General features: G+C 40.6%; 1 protein-coding gene and 1 pseudogene across 1 annotated transcript; both read right to left on the bottom strand.

Annotated features, from left to right (window-relative positions):
* Positions 1-1373: 1373 nt before the first annotated feature.
* LOC127663423 (protocadherin beta-16-like) lies at positions 1374-2623 on the bottom strand (annotated as a pseudogene).
* Positions 2624-3922: 1299 nt separating this feature from the next.
* Positions 3923-6318, bottom strand: LOC127663253 (protocadherin beta-16-like). The gene is made up of 4 exons (XM_052154774.1): positions 4840-6318; positions 4417-4774; positions 4020-4312; positions 3923-3931 (listed from the first exon to the last, which is right to left on the bottom strand). Exons 1-4 carry the CDS (start codon positions 6316-6318, stop codon positions 3923-3925), a joined length of 2139 nt encoding a protein of 712 aa, XP_052010734.1.
* Between the last annotated feature and the right edge of the window lie 3399 nt (positions 6319-9717).

Below are 9717 nucleotides of genomic sequence, written 5' to 3'. Positions count from 1 at the left end.
GGATGCAACTACAAAGCAGTGAAGCATTTAAAAAACAGGACTCTTAAATTGTAAATCTCACCTGATCATGAAACTCTTCATTGGTCAGTTTGTCTCTCTGCGCATGCGGGAGTGTCTGTGCTCCACTGGTGTCCAGACTAATGATGCTCTCACTGCAAGGTCTGACGTATTTCAGATCACTCTTTCTGGAGTCAGTGGTTCTGCAAACCTCATAATTGTACACGTGCTGTAAAGTTCCTGTGCCCCCTACGTCTGCGTAAAGAGGCGGATAATACGGAATAACCGGCAGATTCGCGCCAGATTTGAAATACATCCGCTCACGTCTCCATCTGTAGCATTTGACTGACAGTATGGCTATGATAGACACGATAAAGAGAAAGGAAACTACAGCCAAGGCCAAGACGAGATAAAAAGTCAGGTTGTCGTTGTATTCCTTGTCGTGCGTAAAGTCAGTGAACTCGGAGAGCACTTCAGGAAGCTGTCCGCCACCGCCACGTTCACATTGACTGTAGCTGAACGAGAGGGCTGCCCGTTGTCCTCCACTACAACAGTGAGCCTTTGTTTCACAGCATCTTTATCTGTCACTTGACGTACAGTTCTTATTTCTCCATTCTGTAAGCCCACTTCAAACAGCGCCCTGTCTGTGGCTTTCTGCAGTTTATATGAGAGCCAGGCATTCTGTCCAGAGTCCACATCAACAGCCACCACTTTAGTGACCAGATAACCCACATCTGCCGAACGAGGCACTATTTCAGCCACCACAGAAGCACCAGAATGGACCGGATACAGAACCTGAGGCGCGTTGTCATTCTGGTCCTGAATAATGATTCTCACACTCACGTTGCTGCTGAGAGGAGGGGAGCCTCCGTCTTGCGCTTTTACGCGGAACGGGAAATCTTTGATCTGCTCGTAATCGAAAGATCGCACTGCATGTATGACTCCACTATCAGCACTAACGGACACCAACGAGGAGACGGGCACTCCGTTAACCGAGGAGTCCTCCAGTATGTAAGACACACGGGCATTCTGGTTAAAATCTGCGTCTCTGGCTCTGACTGTGAATATGGAAAGACCCGGTGTGTTGTTTTCTTGAACAGAGGCCTCATATAAGCTCTTGTCAAACACAGGCGCGTTATCATTCACATCTGATATCTGTAAGGAGAGAGTGACGCTGCTGGAGAGAGAGGGCACGCCCTCATCAGCGCACGTCACACTGATGTTATACTCGGACTCTCTCTCCCGATCTAAATCACCATCTGTGACTAAACTAAAGAAATTATTCGTGGTCGACTTCAGCGTAAAAGGAATATTCTCATTCATTGAACAGTAAATCTTTCCGTTTTCACCCGCATCTGGGTCTTGCACGTTTATCACAGTTACAACAGTCCCAGCATCAGAATCTTCTGATAAGGTGGTTAATTTTGACATTATGCTGATGATTGGCTTATTGTCATTTATATCAATCACATCTACATCGATTTTACATGAATCAGTCAGACCCCGTCATCACTCGCCTGTACATGAATTTGATAATGGCGAGCTTTCTCGTAATCTACATTCCCCGTTACTCTGACCTCACCGTTTGTTTCATTAATTTTAAACCATTCAGGAACATCGTCGAGGGTATTTGTGATTGAATATTTTATTTTGCTGTTTAAGCCCTCGTCCATATCAGAAGCACTTACTGTTGTTAAAACTGTACCTTCGAGAGCGCTTTCTTTAATACTCGCTTTGTATATTTTCTGCGTAAAAACAGGCGCGTTGTCGTTCGCATCTAAAACTGTAATGTGAATCTGCGCAGTACCGGACAACTGTGGATCACCTCCATCTATCGCCGTCAAAACCAGAGACAAAAGCTCCTGCTTCTCACGATCGAGGGATTTTTGAAGGATCATTTCAACTATCTTACTGCCATCTGGTTGACTTTGTAATCTTAATGAAAAATGATCTGTTGGCTTTAGTAAATAAGTCTGCAGACCATTTATTCCAACATCTAAATCCATCGCTCTCTCTAAAACAAACACAGCCCCATTTACAGCCGACTCACTGATTCTAAATTTCATTTCAGCCCTTTTAAAAGAGGGCGAATGATCATTTACATCTGTAACTTCAACGTTAACGGAGTAAAACTCAATCGGGTTCTCCAGAATAATCTGTAGATGTAGTGCGCAAGGCGTTGTCTGTCCGCATAGCGCCTCTCGGTCTATTCTCTCTTGATAAGGAGGACTCCTCTTTCTTTATTCAGCTCGATGTATTCAGCGCTGTCTCCGGTATAAATACGGGCTTTACCCGATTTCAGTCTCTTTAAATCTAAACCCAAATCCTGCGCTATGTTACCGACTAAAGAGCCTTTCGCCATTTCCTCAGGAATGGAGTAACTGACCTGCCCGAGAGCTGAACTGAGAGAGAGAAACCAAATAAACAGCAGTACTTGCCGCGCCATTGTTCTGTCCGACATTTTGCAGAAGACCAAAACACGAAGATTGAGGCTGAATCAGACTAAATAAATCCAGAAAACATGTAGGCAATCATGCATATAATAGTATATATCCAAAGAAAGTAGTACAACAAAGGCCTGTATTTCCAGAAAACAAAAACGAGCCTCTCCGTGATGTGCGTTATCTCTCCTCCTCTTCAGACTGTGTGCTCAGCTTCCGTCTCTCTCTCTAATAATATGGAGATGATGGGGGTGGAACTGCTGCAGATCTGCTCTCTAAACTGTCACACACTGACCAACAGCGGCACTCTGAGTCCATTTTTATGTACTACAGAAATCTTAAAATAAATCCACATCCAACTCAGTATCAGACACTGGTGAGAAACAAATGTTTAGGCTACTGCACAAAGTTTTCAATAATGAAAACATAAAATGTATATTAAAATACGAATATTTATTAAAGAAAATGCCAAATACTTTGTGAAAATATCTAAAAGTTCAGTAAAAAAACAAATTATTTTGCTTTTGCTCAGTTATTTGATCTGGTCTTATTCGAGCGCGGGCGCGCTTGTGTGTGTGTGTGTGTGTCTGTGTGTGTTCGCGCGCGTGCGCTGATCTGAGATACACAGAGAAAAGCAAAAATAAATACATCAATTACCCTCTTGAAAATATCTACATATGGATACGTGTACAATTTAAAGTTGCACAAAAGTGAGCCTGAAAGCTTCAGGAATGGCCCAATCAGATCTTCTGCATTACAGAGATAAATTGGGGAATGAAGGGAAATGAAGGCGAGACTGTATTTCAGCACCATGGTCAGGGAAGAACAGTGGAGACGCCGACTGCGTTTAATTCATTTCAATACAAAGAGAGATCGAAGATGTCCAAGAAAAAAACCCACCAAAATGACCAAACATCACTTATTAATACCATCATATTGAAAAATGTTTAACATTGGACACTAAATCGCTAGTAACAGCAAGATGATTGAAGAGTCTTCAGAGAAACTAAAAACAAGCGAATTAACTTCTAAACTTTTCTCAGTCCTACAACAAGAAATTACAAAATAAATATATATATTTAGAAAATTAATCATCTAGTATATATATATATATATTGCAGCAAGGTAGAGACGTGACTTGTGGAAGTGCAGTGCTAAAAACACACCTCAAAATCAACATCTTAATATAATAATCGAATAAAGTTTAATGATATAAGTTGAAGTGATGCTCCTAATACTAAAAAATAACTAAGAATAAAAATAATAAAAAATATTAATGTTAGAAGATAAAAATCATTCAAAATAATTATGAATATTTATGTAATATGAACGTTTATGTAAGGCCACGAAAAACACCCAGTTTATCAAAATAACACTATTGAGTATTTAGGGGGTAAAATTCTTCACTACAAGTAAAATATGAAGTTGAAAATTATGTCATTTGTTTAATTTGATGATAAGAAACAAATCAATCAGAACAATGCTCAGCGACACTGTCAGTGGTTCAATCAGAAAAATACATTTAATATGAGAATCAACTAAAATGTTCTGCTTAAATTAGGTGTGAACAATATTTCTCACCTGATCATGAAACTCTTCACTGGTCAGTTTCTCTCTCTGCGCATGCGTGAGTGTCTGTGCTCCACTGGTGTCCAGACTAATGATGCTCTCACTGCAAGGTCTGACGTATTTCAGATCACTCTTTCTGGGGTCAGTGGTTCTGCAAACCTCATAATTGTACACGTGCTGTAAAGTTCCTGTGCCCCCTACGTCTGCGTAAAGAGGCGGATAATACGGAATAACCGGCAGATTCGCGCCAGATTTGTAATACATCCGCTCACGTCTCCATCTGTAGCATTTGACTGACAGTATGGCTATGATAGACACGATAAAGAGAAAGGAAACTACAGCCAAGGCCAAGACGAGATAAAAAGTCAGGTTGTCGTTGTATTCCTTGTCGTGCGTAAAGTCAGTGAACTCGGAGAGCACTTCAGGAAGCTGTCCGCCACCGCCACGTTCACATTGACTGTAGCTGAACGAGAGGGCTGCCCGTTGTCCTCCACTACAACAGTGAGCCTTTGTTTCACAGCATCTTTATCTGTCACTTGACGTACAGTTCTTATTTCTCCATTCTGTAAGCCCACTTCAAACAGCGCCCTGTCTGTGGCTTTCTGCAGTTTATATGAGAGCCAGGCATTCTGTCCAGAGTCCACATCAACAGCCACCACTTTAGTGACCAGATAACCCACATCTGCCGAACGAGGCACTATTTCAGCCACCACAGAAGCACCAGACTGGACCGGATACAGAACCTGAGGCGCGTTGTCATTCTGGTCCTGAATAATGATTTTCACACTCACGTTGCTGCTGAGAGGAGGGAGCCTCCGTCTTGCGCTTTTACGCGGAACGGGAAATCTTTGATCTGCTCGTAATCGAAAGATCGCACTGCATGTATGACTCCACTATCAGCACTAACGGACACCAACGAGGAGACGGGCACTCCGTTAACAGAGGAGTCCTCCAGTATGTAAGACACACGGGCATTCTGGTTAAAATCTGCGTCTCTGGCTCTGACTGTGAATATGGAAAGACCCGGTGTGTTGTTTTCTTGAACAGAGGCCTCATATGAGCTCTTGTCAAACACAGGCGCGTTATCATTCACATCTGATATCTGTAAGGAGAGAGTGACGCTGCTGGAGAGAGAGGGCACGCCCTCATCAGCGCACGTCACACTGATGTTATACTCAGAATCTCTCTCCCGATCTAAATCACCATCTGTGACCAAACTAAAGAAATTAGAAGTGGTCGTCATTAAGGCGAATGGATAATTTTCATTAATAAAGCACTGGACCTTGCCGTTGTCATTAGAATCCAAGTCTTGTGTGTTTATAACAGTAACAACAGTGCCAGGTTTAATATCTTCTGATAGCATAGCTGACTTTGACATAATATTGATTACTGGTGTATTATCATTGACATCTAAAACGTCGATCATTATTTTACTTGAATCTGATAGACCACCATGATCACTCGCTCTAACATTAATCTGATAGTTCCTGGCTTTTTCGTAATCGATAACACCAATTATTCTCAATTCACCATTTTGACTGTTTATTTCAAACGTTTCAGGGACACCATCGTGAGTATTGGTAATTGAATAATCAATTTTACCGTTTGTGCTCTGATCTGCATCAGAGGCTTCGACTCTCATGACGACAGTCCCTTTCGGCGAATTCTCTGTGACAGTGGCTTTATATACAGAATGTGTGAAAACAGGTGCATTGTCATTTACATCAAGCACTTTAATACGTATCTGTGATGTTCCAGAAAGATGCGGATCACCTCCATCAACGGCTGTCAAAACTAAAGCAATATGTTCCTCTTTCTCTCGATCGAGAGGTTTTTGTAAGACCATCTCAACCGCTTTCCTACCATCTGCTTGACTATGCAGTTTTAATGCAAAATGTTCGCTAGATGAAAGTGCGTAGCTTTGGATATCATTCGTCCCAACATCTAGATCCACGGCTTGCTCTATATAGAACTTCGCCCCATTTACGGCGGATTCACTCATTTCAAAATAGGTTTCTGGTTTACTGAAATAAGGGTAATTATCATTGATATCGGTTACCTCAGCAGTGATGTGGTAAAATTCAATAGGATTTTCTAAAATAATCTGAAAATGTAGTGCGCAAGGCGTTGTCTGTCCGCATAGCGCCTCTCGGTCTATTCTCTCTTTGATAAGGAGGACTCCTCTTTCTTTATTCAGCTCGATGTATTCAGCGCTGTCTCCGGTATAAATACGGGCTTTACCCGATTTCAGTCTCTTTAAATCTAAACCCAAATCCTGCGCTATGTTACCGACTAAAGAGCCTTTCGCCATTTCCTCAGGAATGGAGTAACTGACCTGCCCGAGAGCTGAACCGAGAGAGAGAAACCAAATAAACAGCAGTACTTGCCGCGCCATTGTTCTGTCCGACATTTTGCAGAAGACCAAAACACGAAGATTGAGGCTGAATCAGACTAAATCAATCCAGAAAACATGTAGGCAATCATGCATATAACAGTATATATCCAAAAAAAGAAGTAGTACAACAAAGGCCTGTATTTCCAGAAAACAAAAACGAGCCTCTCCGTGATGTGCGTTATCTCTCCTCCTCTTCAGACTGTGTGCTCAGCTTCCGTCTCTCTCTCTAATAATATGGAGATGATGGGGGTGGAACTGCTGCAGATCTGCTCTCTAAACTGTCACACACTGACCAACAGCGGCACTCTGAGTCCATTCTCATGAACTACAGAATAAGGTGAACATATGTTCAGTTGTTGTTAAATAAAAATGTGTTTTAATGTTTAAATGCGCAGTAGTGCAACAACAGCATATACAAATAAATACATAAATGAATGAATTATATATATATATATATATATATATATATATATATATATATATATATATATATATATATATTTAAAAGGAAATCTGGGCCAAAAAAAGAGCATTTACAGTAGGCCTATATTCAGATTTTTAAACGTAAAAGAAATATAGACCTCTAAAATACTACTATAACCATCAGGAAAATTATTTTAATAAGAATAATATCCTAATACGAGCAGTGGAGTGAACTTCTGACAGTTAGACACAAAAGTACATTAAGAACCTAAGAAGAACTTGCCTGCGCTTGTCAGTCAAAAAGAGGATCTGGAAATATGCAACGGAATTAATTTCAGCACCAAGGCCAGAGAATCCAGGACAAGCACAGCAAACAAAGCCCCATATTATGTATAAGGAAAAACTACAGAAAATAACTAAGAATATAAAATCATACACTTCATGAATGTCCGAGATTTTAATATTTTCAACAAATGTCAAACATTCATATATATATATATATAAATATAAATGGGTGGCAAATGACTGATTTCAAAAGTGAAACTCCTATTAAACCAAAAGAGTATGATTTACTAAAAGTAATAACACAGGGAATGAGAAAGGATCCTCTGCAAAACTCTTATGCGCAAAATATTTGTAGTTAAGTGTTAAATATTGTGCATTAATTCAAACTAAACATTCATCGGCTTTTCCCGCCAAACACTAAAATGTTTTGGTCAGGACCGATTGCGGTTATGGGCGAGTTATTGGTTTAGCTGCATCAAACAGATTTTAAACCTTTTTTCTCCCTTATGAGATGTCAAGTTCAGTTACGGGGAGTATGGCTGGCCAATCTGCTTTTGAATTACTTTATTTAATTTAAGATCTTCATGATACTTTATATAATAAGAAATTGGTAGCAGTTGCAAATGCTCATAAGCCAACTTTAGATCTTTTGCTAGAGGAGTTTTGTATTTGTCTCTCATTTAGTTATTAAGATATAAAATATCTAAAATATTAATAGTATATAAATCAACAAAATCAATATGTGTATTTACAGTTATGGTTTATGCAAAGAGTTATTCATATCCTCTGAACCTGACTTAAGCGCTGTTTATTTGTTTCTGCAGTTGAAATTGCCGTAGCTACAGAATTAATTTTAAAGAGATTAATTGTATGACTTTACATTATGTTAATTGTTATAATTACTGGAAATGTCTATTTTAGTTTTTGCTATTTAGATTTTTAATTAAAAACATACCTTTATATATTTTAATAATTAATAAAGTGTTATGCCAGTTCCCACTAAATCATCTTTGAACAGGTGTTTGAAAAACAATGTTTATAAAAAAAAACATGTATACATAATTAATAAACACATGCACAGCTGTAGCGGAGAAACAAACCTTAAATCTCACCTGATCATCAAACACTTCATTGGTCAATTTGTCTCTCTGCGCATGCGGGAGTGTCTGTGCTCCACTGGTGTCCAGACTAATGATGCTCTCACTGCAAGGTCTGACGTATTTCAGATCACTCTTTCTAGAGTCAGTGGTTCTGCAAACCTCATAATTGTACACGTGCTGTAAAGTTCCGGTGCCCCCTACGTCTGCGTAAAGAGGCGGATAATACGGAATAACCGGCAGATTCGCGCCAGATTTGTAATACATCCGCTCACGTCTCCATCTGTAGCATTTGACTGACAGTATGGCTATGATAGACACGATAAAGAGAAAGGAAACTACAGCCAAGGCCAAGACGAGATAAAAAGTCAGGTTGTCGTTGTATTCCTTGTCGTGCGTAAAGTCAGTGAACTCGGAGAGCACTTCAGGGAAGCTGTCCGCCACCGCCACGTTCACATTGACTGTAGCTGAACGAGAGGGCTGCCCGTTGTCCTCCACTACAACAGTGAGCCTTTGTTTCACAGCATCTTTATCTGTCACTTGACGTACAGTTCTTATTTCTCCATTCTGTAAGCCCACTTCAAACAGCGCCCTGTCTGTGGCTTTCTGCAGTTTATATGAGAGCCAGGCATTCTGTCCAGAGTCCACATCAACAGCCACCACTTTAGTGACCAGATAACCCACATCTGCCGAACGAGGCACTATTTCAGCCACCACAGAAGCACCAGACTGGACCGGATACAGAACCTGAGGCGCGTTGTCATTCTGGTCCTGAATAATTATTCTCACACTCACGTTGCTGCTGAGAGGAGGGAGCCTCCGTCTTGCGCTTTACGCGGAACGGGAAATCTTTGATTTGCTCGTAATCGAAAGATCGCACTGCATGTATGACTCCACTATCAGCACTAACGGACACCAACGAGGAGACGGGCACTCCGTTAACAGAGGAGTCCTCCAGTATGTAAGACACACGGGCATTCTGGTTAAAATCTGCGTCTCTGGCTCTGACTGTAAATATGGAAAGACCCGGTGTGTTGTTTTCTTGAACAGAGGCCTCATATGAGCTCTTGTCAAACACAGGCGCGTTATCATTCACATCTGATATCTGTAAGGAGAGAGTGACGCTGCTGGAGAGAGAAGGCACGCCCTCATCAGCGCACGTCACACTGATGTTATACTCAGAATCTCTCTCCCGATCTAAATCACCATCTGTGACCAAACTAAAGAAATTAGCATTTGTCGATTTCAGAGAAAATTGAATATTTTCATTAGTAGAACAATGAACTTTTCCATTTTCTCCTGAATCCGCATCCTGGACATTTATCATCGTAACCACCGTCTCAGATGGAGAATTTTCAGCTATCACGCTTGTTTTGGACATGATGTTGATTATAGGATTATTATCATTTATATCAACGACATCCACAATGATCTTACAAGAGTCAGTAAAACCACCATGATCGCTTGCTTGTACGCGTATATCGTAGTGACGTGCCTTCTCATAATCAAC

The sequence above is a fragment of the Xyrauchen texanus genome, chromosome 23 (genome assembly GCF_025860055.1).
Source record: "Xyrauchen texanus isolate HMW12.3.18 chromosome 23, RBS_HiC_50CHRs, whole genome shotgun sequence".
Taxonomy (NCBI): domain Eukaryota; kingdom Metazoa; phylum Chordata; class Actinopteri; order Cypriniformes; family Catostomidae; genus Xyrauchen; species Xyrauchen texanus.
Note: the sequence above shows the minus strand (reverse complement) of the source record. Positions and strands in the feature narration are given on the sequence as shown.

Coding starts and splice junctions, on each gene's coding strand:
- LOC127663253 (XM_052154774.1), bottom strand. CDS start 6,318: ATGGCGAAAGGCTCTTTAGTCGGTAACATAGCGCAGGATTTGGGTTTA. Junction 4,775..4,839: donor TCAAAGATTTCCCGTTCCGC/GTAAAAGCGCAA, acceptor ATCATTATTCAG/GACCAGAATGACAACGCGCC. Junction 4,313..4,416: donor CTTCCTGAAGTGCTCTCCGA/GTTCACTGACTT, acceptor TGTCTATCATAG/CCATACTGTCAGTCAAATGC.